The 15,293-nt window shown below is 35.8% G+C and overlaps 1 protein-coding gene across 4 annotated transcripts in view; it reads left to right on the top strand.

Moving 5' to 3' along the window:
- Positions 1–15,293, top strand: part of PPP4R3B (protein phosphatase 4 regulatory subunit 3B) — a 63,760-nt gene that overhangs the window by 21,778 nt on the left and 26,689 nt on the right. For 3 of the 4 annotated variants that reach the window (XM_023512097.1, XM_003787931.3, XM_023512096.1), the window contains exons 5-8: positions 7,911–7,988; positions 9,419–9,535; positions 11,016–11,132; positions 12,630–12,761. In XM_023512097.1, the coding sequence (XP_023367865.1) occupies positions 7,911–7,988; positions 9,419–9,535; positions 11,016–11,132; positions 12,630–12,761 (444 nt within the window). The remainder of the gene's footprint in view (positions 1–7,910; positions 7,989–9,418; positions 9,536–11,015; positions 11,133–12,629; positions 12,762–15,293) is intronic. The other variant, XM_023512098.1, reaches the window with a different exon arrangement.

The following is a 15,293-nucleotide window of genomic DNA, read 5'->3' as shown; positions in this document are numbered from 1 at the left end:
AAAGAAAAATATATAAAATATAAATAAAATAAAAATAGATAGCATATATATATAGCATAAAATTCACCATTTTAACCATTTTTAACCAATTCAGTGATATTAAGAACATTCATAGTGTTGCACAGCAATCCCCACTGTTTCTAGAACTTTTTCTTCACCCCAAACATAAACTCTACCCATTAAACAGTAACTCCCCGTACCCCCACTCCAGCTGTTGGTAACTAACACTATTCTATTTGCTGTCTCCATGATTTGCCTATTATAGATACCTATGAGTATTTTTTAATCCATTTTGAAAACTGTGGTTATTATTAGGTATGTGTGCTTAAAGCTTCCTAAGTAATTCATATGTGCAACCAGCATTGAGAAATATTCCATCACTTTCAGGAAATGATAATGAGGTTATTTGCTATGTGAAAATGATTTTATTCTCTCACCTTGAGTTGTAAAGTAAGACTTTTATGCCATGTATATCATGGTAATAATTTTATACCCTAACATTACAATTAGCATGCTGTTCAAGAATTTGCATTACTTGTGTTAAGACTACACTCAAATTTTCTATATAACTTGACTTTTGTAATTTCTATATTGGTTACTAAGTATATTAAACAGCTATTTTATACTTAGTGTTGTGGTTCTCAAAGTATGGTCTGTGGACCCCTGGAAGTTCCTGAAGCCGTTTCCCAGAGTCTGAGGTTTTTCCCTTTTCTGGCTTCATGTCAGCATATTCTTTTCATATACCTCAGCCCAAAGAAGATAACCACAACAGCTGAAATGCTGAAAAACGTAGGATAATCTAGTTGTCTTCTGTTAAGCTAAACGTGATGGAGATTTGCAAAACTGGAAAAGAAGGCTACTCTTCTTTCTAAATTCTTAAAATTTTGAATTGTATAGTTGTTTCTCTGTAAACATATTTACATAAACAAAATGACTTATTTTTAAATGAATTTATAAATAATTTCACCTTTTAGTTTTAATTATATTTGTGTTAATACTGATAAGCATTGTGCATGTAATAAAGGCTCTTAGAATCCTCCACAATATTTAAGAGTTTAAAGGGGCACATTGTGAGGGGATTTAGCATGGCCCTTGGGTGAAGGGCTCTTTTATAACTTGAACTTTACCTTGCAACTGAGAACAGTGTAATCGCAAAATGTGTATCCTCATTAATTTGAAATTAAAAAAAAAAAAAGAATTAAAGGGGTCCAGAGATAAATAGGTAGAGATATCTTAGTGTTTAGCTTTTAGACCCCATTTTTTCACATTTCCAACCAATATCATTTCTAACCAGTATTCATCTTTCCATTTTTATTTTATTTTTTTTCTCCACAATTTACTTCCCCTTATTATTCTTTTACCTAGCAGTTTTTCATTCTTCCCCAGTAATGAGTGTGAGGAGGTTAGGTATTCATATGAATTTCTGTTGTTGTATTTTTTATAATATATGGAACCCTTTTGTGTTTTGGGGGGTTTTTTGTTTTTTTGGTTTTTTATTTTGAAACAGTGTCTTACTGTGTTGCTCAGGCTTGCGTGGTGGCATGATCATAGCTCATTGCAGCCACAAACTCCTGAGCTCAAGTAATCCTCCTGCCTCAGCCTTCCGAATAGTTGGGACCACAGGTGTTTGCCACCACACCCAGCTAATTGTATTCTTTATTTTTTATTTTTTTTAGAGATCGGGTCTTGCTATGTTACTTGGGCTGGTCTTAAACTCCTGGCCTCAAGTAATTCTCCCACTTCAGCCTCCCAGAGTGCTGGGATCACAGGCATGAGTCACTTTTCCTGGCCAGGTCCTATTTTTTAAAACCATACTGTATAATTCAGGGTGCTGTTTTACTTACTGACAGGAAAATAGTTGTAGTCTTAATTAGAAGTAATAGTTACAGTCTGTAGTTGATGTCAAGATGTCAAGGACCCAGTGACAGAAGTTCAAATGTACCTTAGAAATGATTGCTTTTGACTTTAGAAGGGTTTCCCAATCCATAATAGTAAAATCATAAGTATTAATAGTTTTTTATATTTAAAAATAAATTGTGAAAACTAATCTAAATATTTGTAACACTTTGTATATTGTGTATTTTTGTCATAGGTTTATTTGTGAAGGTTGTAATTACGTGTAAATCGAATGCAGCTTTAAAAGGAAAGTCATTACCTGGGTGTGGTAATGCATACCTATAATAATCACAACTACTCAACCTGCGGTCAGGAGTTCAAAGCTGCAGTGAGCTATGATCTTAACATTGCATTCCAGCCTGGGCAGCGGAGTAAGGCCCCATCTCAAGAAAATAAATGAATGAATTTTTGTTTTAATTGTTTCTCTTTTTTTTGAGACACAATCTCACTATGTCACCCTAGTAGAGTATGTGGCATCACAGCTCACAGCAACCTCAAACTTTTGGGCTTATGCGATGATTCTCTTGCCTCAGTCTCCCAAGTAGCTGGGACTATAGGTGCCCGCCACAATGCCTGGCTATTTTTTGTTGCAGTTGTCATTTTTGGTTAGCTGGCCCAGGCTGGGTTGGAACCTGCCAACGTCGGTGTATGTGGCTAGTGCCATAACCACTGTGCTACAGGCACAGAGCCCTTTTTACGATTGTTTTTCTTTACTTAACCACTTACTATACTAAGGTTAAAACAAGTTTTAAAAAATAAAGACCTAATTTATGGTTCTCGAGACACATTTTGCAAAATAGGCAGATATTATGAACCACCAGTATTTTTTAAATATAGAATTTGGACCAGATGGAGTGGCTCACGCCTATAATCCCAGCACTCTAGGAGGCCGAGCCAGGTAGATTGACTGAGCTCATGAGTTTGAGACTAGCCAGAGCAAGAATGATACTCCATCTGTAAAAATAGCTGAGCTTTGTGGCAAGCACCTGTAGTCCCAGCTATTCAGGAGGCTAAGGCAAGAGAATCACATGAGCCAGAGAGTTTGAGATTACTGTGAGCTATGACTCACTCTACTGAGGCAACAAAGTGAGACTCTGTCTCAGAACAAAAAAAAGATTAAATAAATCTGGAGTTTGTTTATTTTTAATTTTTTAGAGATAATCTCTCTTGCCAAGGCTGGCTTGCAGTAGTGTGATCATAGTTCCATCTAATCTTCAATACCTGGGCTCAAGTGATTTCTCCCACTTTAGCCTCCTAAATAGCTAGATTCACACTATCATGCTCAACTAATTTTTAAAAAGTTTTTTGTAGAGTCAGGGTCTTGATATATTACCTAGGCTGGTCTTGAACTCCTTGCCTCAAGTAATAATCCTTTAGCACTGGAATTACAGGATGAGCCACTGTGACTCAGCCTATCTAGGGTCTAATACTTTGTGCCAACATGGATGCTGAATCCTGTTTTCAACAATATGTGAAAGGGAAAATAAGGTTGTGGCCAGGGGCCTCTAAACACTCATTTCCTAAAGCTCAGCTATGAGATTTCCATACAAATTTTTTTTGGCTAGCTATTAGGAATTTCCGGGCATGCTTCTGACTAGTATACATATCTGTGGCTTCTTTTGTTGTTAGTTTGTTTTGGTTTTGAGACAGGGTCTTATTCTGTTCCCAAGGCTAGAGTGCAGTGGCTTCATTGTAGCTTATAGCAACCTCAACTCCTGGACTCAAGTGCCTCTTCTCCCTCAGCCTCAGTAGCTGGGACTGTAGGGACACACCACCACTCCTGGCTATGTTTTATTTTTTCTTGTTTTGTAGAAACAGAGTTTCACCATTTGTCAGGCTCATCTCAAACTTCTAGGCTCAAGCAATTCTTCCTCCTCAGCCTCCTAAAGTGCCAGGATTCCAGGCATGAGCCGCTACACCTGGCTTCTGTGGCTTCTTAAATGAGTTTTAACCTGCTGTTACATGAGTTATATAAACCAAGTGAAAATATAAGCCTTTTATCCAACTGGGCCAAATTGAGGTATAGTACAAAGGTACTTAACATAAATTCTAGCTTAAATTAGATTTAATTACCTGAAAAATTATACAAGAACATTTATTGTCATCACTGACTAAACTCATATGCATTAACATTTTCTTAAAGCATGATGGGGCTTAAGATTTTAGTCAATCTGAATTTTCTAGTTAATGGCAGTTGAAAAAAATCTCTATGTCCCGAATTGAGCAGTATACTTTAAAAATATTTTACACATTAAATTCCTAAAAGCAGTAAAGTAAAATTTTAATTTCCACACAAACATCTACAGAATAAGAGCCTTTTCCGAAAAGAAAGTATTCATTTTTCCCCTTGTTGAAATGATGGAAGACAGGAATATTAAATGCTGACTTTTTTTTTTTGAGACAGTCTCACTTTGTCATAGCTCACAGTCACCTCAGACACTTGGGCTTAAGCGATCCTCTTGCCTCAGCCTCCCATGTAACTGGGACTACAGGCCCCTGCCACAACACCTGGCTATTTTTTTTTTAGAGATAAAGTCTCCTTCTATCTCAGGCTGGTCTCGAACTCTTGGGCTTAAGCGATCCTCTTGCCTCAGCCTCCCATGTAACTGGGACTACAGGCACCTGCCACAACACCTGGCTATTTTTTTTTTAGAGATAAAGTCTCCTTCTATCTCAGGCTGGTCTCGAACTCCTGAGCTCAGATGATGCACCCGCCTTGGCCTCCCAGAGTGCTGGGATTACATGAGTGAGCCAAAAAAAAACATGGTGACATTTTAACACATTACTATTTTCCCATTGTTCTATAGATAAGAGTTAAGCTTAAAATAAACCCAATGGTTTAGTCTCTTTTTTAAGCATATTTGCAAATACTATGTTTTTAGCACCAAAAGAAGAAAATTTCTAACTTTTCATTGCAGTTACTAATTAAATATGTAAAATCTTCAAATGCCTTTAAAAAAACTGTTCAAAGTGATAATGGTTTTTCATTTTGTTTTTAGAGACTTTTTTTTAACTCATGTAGGATTTAACATATTAAATCACATGTGCTTATTACTAGATTTGGTCCATTCTAACCTATGTATGTTTTGCACTGGTTTGAGTCACAATTTTGAACTACTTGGGAACCTGTTCTGTACTTTATCTGATAAGAGTAACAAAAACCTCATTTATTATTTGAGGGACATGGTTTCTAAATCTATCTCTGTCTAGCCTCAAGTCCACCCTTTGCATCTCAGTCTCCTAAAATTTAAAATTGGACAAGGCAGTCTCTGTAATGTTGTAAAGTCTGATCTAATGCTAAATTTCTGTGTTAATGGGACTCTAAAAATGATAAACAGGTTCTACTTTGTTTTGCCTGTTTTTACGTTTTTGCAAAAAAAAAGTTTGAGTTATAATTTTTAGCAGCAACCCCATTTTTCCCCCTCAGAATTTTGTTATATTATCCAGAAAAGCAACCACACAATTTGACATACGTATTTGTATTTATTAAAATAAAACCTCTTAAAACCAAGTGGAAAAGAAAAAATGATCTAAAGAAATTTGTTTAATTACTTGGAGAACTAAAAAATTTTGGAGTAAACATTCCAACTGTATGATAGGCTTTAAGTAATTAATCCCTTGCTGCCTTAATACATACTTGCTATAACAGATTAACCAATATCATCAAGGGTAATGTTGGAATCAGGAAAAAAATATACCTGGAATCAGAAAGCATTTTCTTAATAAATGATAATACTTGAGATTGCCTTGATGTATAATATTTTATGCATTTCTAGCTATCAGTTCACAAGTACTGAATCATATAAGAAGAATTTAAATGAGAAATTGCATTTATCAAGGAGTTGGAATTTTTTTCCTATGAAAATATTCTGAAAAAGTTAAAAATTTTCTGACAGGAAAGGAAGCAGATTTAATCTGGGAGAGATGCAGAAAGATAAAAATTTACAGAAGGTGTGAATGGAGGTATATATGTATTTGTTCACTCAAACCTAGAATATTGAGACTAAAAATATTTGGAAAAAAGTGATTTGAGGGGTAAGTAAAAGATTACATATGCATATGAACTCCCTTAAAAGATTGATGGATGGATGGTTGGATGATTTGGGCTATAGTGTATAAGGTCCAAAAGGAGTCAACAAAATAAGAAAAGAAACATCATCTATTGAAATGATTTATCTCCTACTGTTCTTTTAGTAGCACCAGGTAAGGGTTAGCGAGAGAGGATGTTATATGCCTTATAATTGTACCTAGTGGTTTTCATTCATTTTTTCATACACGCTCTACCTTATTTCAGAAAGGACTTAAGGGATTGATAGCACTTACTGGGCAGTAAGAAAAGGGCAGATTTTAGAGGTATATCCTTTACATGTTACAGTTTGTTACAATTTGATTATGTCATAAACCAAACAGGTATTACCACTATAGACTTTTTTAGAATAGTCTACTTTAATTAAAATTAACAGAAATTGGGCACAATGGCTCTCTCACTTGTAATTCTAGCCCTTTGGGAGCCCAAGGCAGAAGGATTGCTGAGGCCAAAAGTTCAAGACCAAAGACAACAAAGCAAGACCTGTCTCTATAAAAAATTTAAAATCAGCTGGGCATAGTAGCGTGCACCTGTAGTCCCAGCTACCCAAGCAGGAAATCACTTGAGCCCAGTCTGCAGTGAGTTTTGATTGTGCCATTGCACTCCAGCCTGAGCAATATTTCCTTTTAAGAGAATAAGATCATCTCTTAAAAGGAAAAAAAATTAATGGAAATTGTATTTTATAAAAGTGAATTTTGAAGATAACTGAAGTTTAAACACACCAATTTTTTACCACTTTTCTTTTTTTTTTTTTTTACCATTTACCCTTTTTCTGACCATTTTCTTTTAGGAAATTTTAACAGAAAACATCACTAAAGAGAATTTCAATATTTGTCAGTATTTTCTTTGTGATAATACTCCATGCTTATTGTAGAAAATTAGAAAATATAGATAAGCAAGAAAAAAAATTACTCCTATCATCAAGAGATAACCACAGTTAATATTTTAAAATATATCCCTTCTAGACTTCAACACATGTTCTTTTAAGCAGTGCCTAGGGAAATTAAAATTTATGTGTCTTTTAATGCCTCAGAGTCAGCAATATAAAAAGCAATTATTTGTAGAATTTTTTATCTAGTTATATCCTTGGGAACCATAAGACTATAGAGGACTGGGCTGTAGATTATTATATTTCATGAGTTCTTGAGTTTTAAAGGACTTTGTAATTTTTTCTGCTACCGGAATTCAGCCTTCTTTCCTGATTCTCTGTGTTGTGTCATAGAAGTTCTTTTTCTAATCTGTTGTGGATTGACGATGATATTTAAATTAAGAGTAAATGGACCCTCAAAGGAGTCTAGAGTGACTATCAAAGTAAACGAATTTTCATATTAACACCTGTAGCACATACATTTTTATTTTCTAAAGAGTTTCTTTTGTTTTGTTTTTTTTTTGAGATTTCTGGTTAATTAGGTACGAGTGTGTATATAACTAAAATTGAATAGTGTCATCAAGTTTTGGAAAATTGTTTGATTGGCTTTTTCTTTTTGTTTTTGAGATGGAGTCTCAGTCTTTCACCCTGGGTAGAGTGCCGTGGCATGGCTCACTGCATCCTCAAACTCTCAGGCTCAAGTGATGCTCTTGCCTCAGCATTCCAAGTATCTGGAACTACAGCGCCTGCCATAGTACCCAGTTGGTTTTTCTATTTTTAGTATAAATGGGGGTCTCTCTCTTGCTCAGGCTAGTCTCTAACTCCTGAGCTTAAGCAATCCACCCACCTCTGCCTCCCACAGTGCTAGAATTACAGGCGTGAGCCATTCTGCCCAGCAGCAAGTTTTGGGAAATTGTAACACAAATATACCCTGAGATTTTTATTTTCATTATGAAATGCTATTGAGTTTTCAGCTACTTTTATGATAATTTGTATAAATCATATAAATGAGTGTAACTATATTTTTATCAGTATTTCGTAATAATTCCTCTCATGCAGGAAGATGAGAAATTTTTGTCTGAAGTTTTTGCACAATTAACAGATGAGGCTACAGATGATGATAAACGACGTGAATTGGTAAGTTATTCATGAAATTCAAACTTTCAGAAAGCAGTTACTCATTTGGTGTGGACAGTTTTTAATCTTAAATGTGTTAACTTGAGAGTATTTTTTATAGTTAGTATGATTGAAAGTTTTATTTAAGTTGAATTATAAAATGATTACTCAAAATTTCTTTTTATTTGTTTTTTATTAGATCATAATTGTGTACATTAATTCTCTCATAGGATACGTGTGTTACTTCTATATGCAGTTTGGAAAACTCTCCTCCAAGTGGCTTACATAGCCATCATGTCTTTCTCATAATTGTTATGTTAAGACATTTATATTCAACCTTTAGACATATTCACCTGTACCCAAATAGGATAAATTGTAGGCGTGATCCCCACAATATCATTCTCTTCACCCATCCTCCCCCTCCCCTTTCCCTGTAGTCTAGGGCTCTTAAAATTTCTACAGTTTTTGTTTTGCATATTTTATAACACTCTTAAGATATTCTGATAGATCTTCCCATCACCACCGTGAGGAAATTGATATGCTTTATAAATCCCAAATGAGGTAATTGGTTTTTGTTAGGGCAGAAATACAAACTTACAAATTTTTATGGTTATAGATATTAAATTATAGAGATGCTTTTCTTTTTAACTAAAAGGTAAAAAGAATGCTTCTTGAGTAAATGAATGATAAATACTTCAGTTCTTTGGAAATGTTTTTTGTTTTCCAGTTTATTTGTAAGCACTTCTTTTTGGGATATAAACTATGTTTTGGGGAAGAGAATAATGATTGCAATTTACTGTTGTTTCCCATTTTTTTCAGACATTATAATTAGATATTTAGAGTTTTACAAAATAATGAAAGTTTGCTGGCTTAAAACAATCAACCAGGGTGGCACCTGTGGCTCAAGGAGTAGGGTGCCAGCCCCGTATACTACAGGTGGTAGGTTCAAACCCAGCCCCGGCCAAAAACTGCAAACAACAAAAACGATCAACCACCCAAGTCATTTTTAATGTATTTATTACTAGCCTACTCCATTTTCTCACTTGAAAAATTAGTGTTTTAGATTAGGGAATCTCTGATGTCCTTTTCAGTTCTTAAAACTCTTAATTTTATTTTTGAGAGCTCCCTGTGAACCCAGCGAGTCTGTTAGAATGGTTTCTGTGAAAATATGTGTTCTTAATTCAAAGCAAATTCCGTAACGTGGCATTTTTGCACTGAATGTCTTCAGAGATTTAATTGGTCAGTGTTTGAGAAATAATGCAAGATTGATTTCTAATGGGTTGCTAGTTTTTATTCTGTTTTTTAATGTAGGTTTTGAGAAGCCAGTTTTACTCAGAAAAGATGAAAGCCTTCAAAAGGATGAATTCCACATTGTGATATATCACATTATAGTGTGCCCCAAATTTATTTTTATTTTTAGCAATTTCTCACTGTGATTTCTAACATTGCAGGTTAACTTTTTCAAGGAATTTTGTGCATTTTCTCAGACGTTACAACCTCAGAACAGGGATGCATTTTTCAAAACTTTGGCAAAATTGGGAATTCTTCCTGCTCTTGAAATTGTAATGGTAATTATACAGTTTCTTTTCATGTTTTTGAAATTATGAATTTATAACAGATTTATATTATGGATGGGGAAGTATTCATTATAGGAATGCGTATTGAATTCTCTTATTTAGTTTAATTTACCTGATACTGAATGAATGCAAGAATGTCTTCAGTTTTCAGATTTTTACTGATTCAATTTGTAACATCAATATATAATCACTTGCATAGAATATGGCTTACAGTGAATAAAAACTCCACGTTTTTGCACAGTTATCTTTTCTGTAACAATAATTAGTGTGTGTCATAGAAATCAGTAAAATGCCTTTCCTTTCTAGGTTAGTGAGTGGAATAAGGACAGACAGAAATAGGGGGTCTCATGCTGCAAAATGGAGTTAAGGCATAATTCTTAGATTTTTGTTTATATGAATTTTATCCATTGGTATTTACTATGTGAAAAATTAAAACAAAAATTTTAAGTAGTAAAGTGACAGTCCACTATGTTAACATTAAAAACTTATGAAAAAATAATTTTCCCAAAACAAAAAACAAATTTGATGAAAAGAATGACACAATATTATACATTTTTTCCCTAATCCCTTTAGTCTGATATAAGGTGGCTGGATTTACATAGCAATGTCTACATTTAATTTGTTGTGATATCACATGTTATGTAGCCTCTGGAAAACATTACTGTCCTTGTAATTGAGAGTGAAAAAGACTGAAAAGTCTTAGTATTAATTTATATTATGAAAATAGTTTAAATCTTGTATACTTCCTGCAAAGGATATTAGACCTCCTCCCCAGAATTCCCTGGACTACACTTTCAGAAAGAACTACTGGGTCAGGAAATGGTTTTAGAATCACCTGAAAATTTTGTTAAGTTACAGATCATGTGTCTTTCATGTGTTGGAGGAGAAAAAGCATTCAGGATCACTATCTTAGAAAACTGTTGGCAGGGAGGGTAAAAATGTCCAAAAAGAGTTGTCAGAAGGATCTGTTAGGTGACTAATGGAAGATAGAATGTTATTAGGAATAAACCCTGGCAAATCCAGGACAAAAGACATTCTGAAAAGATTGAGGCCTTAGCTGGGGATAATATTCAAATTTTTGCATATATTAAACTAGATCTCCCCAGATTTGTTTACAGCATTTTTTAAGCATTGATTTATAAACCTGTGCTGATTGATATATTAGGTTCTCTGAATATTTTTTTTTTGGTGATAAAACCTAGCCGAAATTAATCATTGAGCTGCCTAAAAGTTTTAATACATAAAAAGAAAGCATGAAAAGGTCAGAGAGGTTTTTTATATACATAGAAAGTCTTGGTATTATTTATTGTGAAAGTAGTTTTAATCTTACTTCCTGAAAGGAAATATGTGTATTGATTACAATACAACACCTTAATCTAAAAGTTGAGAGGTAGTACACATATTTGGAAGAGAAGAAAAAATGCAGTAACTCTCATGAATAGTCTAAATAACCTAGTTTTTCTTTTATCAGGGCATGGATGATTTGCAAGTCAGATCAGCTGCTACAGATATATTTTCTTATTTAGTAGAGTTTAGTCCATCTATGGTCCGAGAATTTGTAATGCAAGAAGCTCAGCAGAGTGATGATGTAAGTAATTATGCATGGTTCCATGTAAATTTCCTGTAACACTCTACCAGTATTTACAAACTATTAAAAGACATAATCTTAATCTTTTTTGGAATAAAATAATGGATTTCAGAACTGTTGTGACTTTTGTAACTTAGAATATGTGGCAATTGATTTTGCTTATTATAAATAAAAAACAGATACTTAAACAAATATTGGCAAAGAGTAAAACTGAATCAGATTCTTAAATACTGTCTTGGCGCCTGTGGTTCAAGTGGCTAAGGCACCAGCCACATACACTTAAGGTGGCAGGTTTGAATCCAACCTGGGCCCACCAAACAACAATGACAGCGGCAACCAAAAAAATAGCCGGGTGTTGTGGCGGGCGCCTGTGGTCCCAGCTACTTGGGAGGCTGAGGCAGGAGACTCACTTAAGCCCAGGAGTTGGAGGTTGCTGTGAGTTGGGTTGTCACAGGACTCTACCCAGGGGGACAGCTTGAAGCTCCGTCTCAAAAAAAAAAAGATTCTTAAATATTGTTTTTTTTTTAAATGTTGAGTGATACTCAATTGTAATTTAAAGCCGTTAGGTCAGGTACTAAGCAGTTGCTTTCAGGGTTTGTTTTTTTTTGTTTGTTTGTTTTTGTTTTTGAGACAGAGTCTTACTTTGTTGCCCAGGCTACAATGCAATGGCATCAGCCTAAGCTCACAGCAACCTCAAACTCCTGGGTTCAGGGGAACTTCCCACCTCAACTTCCCAAGTAGCCTCCCACCACAATGCCCACCTAGTTTTTCTATTTTTAGTAGAGAGCGCATCTCCCTCTTGCTCAGGCTGGTCTCAAACTCCTGGGCCTAGAGTATAGTGGCACAGTAGCATATTATATCTCACTACAAACTCAAACTCTTGGGCTCAGGTGATCTTCCTGTCTCAACTTCCCTAACGCCTAGGACTATAGGTGTAAGCCACCTGGTTAGGGTATAGCCCTTTATATTAAGACCCAAGAGTGTGTGTCAAATCTGTTTGGCATTAAATCATTTTATAATATAACGTTCACTTATCTCACCTCCTATAGAGAGTTATATACTGGATTTTTTTTTGTCTTTTTTTTTTTTCCCTGGGTAGGATTTCTAGTTAGAGGCTGAAGTGATCTATATTTTAGGGTCATATGTTATGTGATCTTGCTTATTTTGTCAGCTTTTAAGTTCATTACTTAGGTTGAAACCTACGTAAGAGTCTGTTACAACCTCCAGTGAACAAAAATCATTGCTATAATTTGGGGCATGCTCTGCCCTTTTTTTTTTTCTTTGAGTGGGATTTTTCACTGTACTGTGTTTATAAAACTTTGAAAATATTCAAGGGAAAAAAATTTAAGGTCTTCCATTTTTTGTTTTCTGTGTGATTCTGATCTTGTTCTTTCAAATGCTATTCTGATTTTATTCCTTCAAATGGTATGTGTATCTTATATCCAAATAAGGTCTAAAGGAAAAACGGGGGTTTTTTTGATGCTTTTTTTTTTCCAGGATATCCTTCTTATTAATGTAGTAATTGAACAGATGATCTGTGATACCGATCCTGAGCTAGGAGGTGCTGTTCAGTTAATGGGACTTCTTCGTACTCTTATTGATCCAGAGAACATGCTGGCTACAACTAATGTAAGAAACCTTGAGATAAAAATGTTTTGATCTACTCAATTTAACCTGGTTTTATAATAAAATTTTGAGAGACAACGAATACTTGTTTGTACACTTAGTATTAAAGTAGCAGTGGTACTCTTGTAGCAATTCGTTTCCAACATTTTAATCTATTAAAATCTTAGTAAATTTAGGGCTGGGCACAATGGCTCACACCTGTAATCCTAGCACTCTGAGAGTCTAAGGTTGGTGGATTGCTTGAGCTCAGGAGTTCGAGTCCAGCCTGAGCAGGAGTGAGACCCCAGCTCTAAATGTATTCAGGTGTTGGGGCAGGGTCCTACTGTCCCAGCTATCAGGGAAGCTTAGACAAGAGGATCACTTGAGCCCAAGAGTTTGAAGTTGCTGTGAGCTATGATGTCCCAGCACTCTACCTAGGGCTGCAAAGTGAGACTCTGTCTCAAAAAAAATAAAAATAAAATCTTAGTAAATTGTTAGGTATTCCATTTATAGTTCTTGGCCTCTGTGTGTTAATTTCCGAAAAATTAATAAACATTGGGCGGCTTCTGTAGCATAATGGGTGGAGCACTAGCCACTTACACTGAGGCTGGCGGGTTTGAACCTGGCCTGGGCCAGCTAAAACAATAATGGCAACTGCAACAAAAGAGAATAGCCAGGCATTGTGGCAGGCACCTATAGTCCCAGCTACTTGGGAGGCTGAGGCAAGAGAATTGCTTCAGCCCAAGAGTTTGAGGTTGCTGTGAGCTGTGATGCCATGGCACTCTACCCAGGGTGACGGCTTGAGACTCTGTCTCAAAATAAATAAATAAGACACATCAGTGTGAATATACTTAATAGTACTGAACTATACACTTAAAAAAATGTTAACTTTTCAAATGATAAATTTTTATATTATTTATATTATTTAGTTTTATCACTTTAAAAAGAGAAAAATTACTAATAATGAGCTTAATTGCTTATTGTCATAAAAAATATTCAATGAGTAAGTCCATAAATCCTTAATACTCAAAGATTAAGTACTCTAAAATATTAATAGCCGTTATTTCAATGTAGAAGAATATTTCTTCTTTATATAATATGTTCATTGTTTTTTGTTTTTTGTTTTTTGGTTTTTGGTTTTTTTTTTTTTGAGACAGAGCCTCAAGCTGTCCCCCTGGGTAGAGTGCCGTGGCATTACAGCTCACAGCAACCTCCAACTCCTGGGCTCTAGCGAGTCTCCTGCCTCCGCCTCCCAAGCAGCTGGGACCACAGGCGCCCGCCACAACGCCTGGCCATTTTTTGGTTGCAGCTGTCATTGTTGTTTGGTGGGCCAGGCTGGGTATTCGAACCCGCCACCTTAGGTGTATGTGGCTGGCGCCTTAGCCGCTTGAGCTATAGACGCCGAGCCGTGTTCATTGTTTTTAAATCATTACAAGTTTAACAAAAATCAAAAGACATTATTTTCCAATTATAAACTTCATAAATTTAAAAAATAGATGTAGGCACAGCACCTGTGGCTCAAGTGGCTAAGGCACCAGCCACTTACACCTAAGGTGGTGAGTTCGAATCCAACCTGGCCCGCCAAACAACAATGACAGCTGCAACCAAAAAAATAGCCAGGCATTGTGGCGGGCGCCTGTGGTCCCAGCTACTTGGGAGGCAGAGGCAAGAGACTAACTTGAGCCCAGGAGTTGGAGGTTGCTGTGAGCTGTGATGCCACAGCACTCTACCCAGGGGGACAGCTTAAGGCTCTGTCTCAAAATAAATAAATAAATAAATAAAAAATAGATGTAAATTTATCTATGTAATAGCTTGATAAATTGATTCAGTGATTTTTAAAATTTGAAACAATGCTAAAATCTGACATTCTGAATTTGAAGCCATTAAGCTACTATCAAATGGCTTGATTGATTGATTGATTTTTTGAGAAAGAGTCTCAAGCTGTCACCCTAGGTAGAGTGCTATAGCATCACAGCTCATAGCAACCTCAAACTCTTGGGCTGAAGAGATTCTTTTGCCTGAGCCTCCGAAATATCTGGGACTACAGGCGCCTACCACAATGCCCGGCTATTTTTTGTTATTGTTGTTGCACTTGTCATTGTTGTCTTAGCTGGCCTGGGTTAGGGGTTCAAACCCACCAGCCTTGGTGTATGTGGCCAGCACCCTACCCACTGAGCTCCAGGCACTGCCCATTGATTTATTCTTTATTTTTTTGGCCAGGACTGGGTTTGAACCCGCCACCTCCAGCATATGGGGATGGCGCCCTACCCTTTTGAGCCACAGGCGCACCCTAAATTCTTTTTTCTTTTTTTTTTTCCAGTTTTTGGCAGAGCTGGGTTTGACCCCACCACCTCCAGCATATGGAGCTGGTGCCCTACTGCTTTGAGCCACAGGCACCGCCTGATTTATTCTTTTAAAAAATGTTTAGTTTTTATTGAAAAACAGATTTAAATATTCTTTCACATTTGAATGTTGTTATTTTTAAAGATGAGAAAATTTTATAAAGTCCTTTTTTGGTACATTCTTGGGGGGATATCAGTATAGTATGCAGAGAGA

This window comes from Otolemur garnettii, unplaced genomic scaffold, assembly GCF_000181295.1.
Source record: "Otolemur garnettii isolate 467f Iridium unplaced genomic scaffold, OtoGar3 scaffold00024, whole genome shotgun sequence".
In the NCBI taxonomy this organism is placed as follows: Eukaryota; Metazoa; Chordata; class Mammalia; order Primates; family Galagidae; genus Otolemur; species Otolemur garnettii.
The sequence above is the reverse complement of the archived record's forward strand: the minus strand, read 5'-3'. Positions and strand labels throughout refer to the sequence as shown.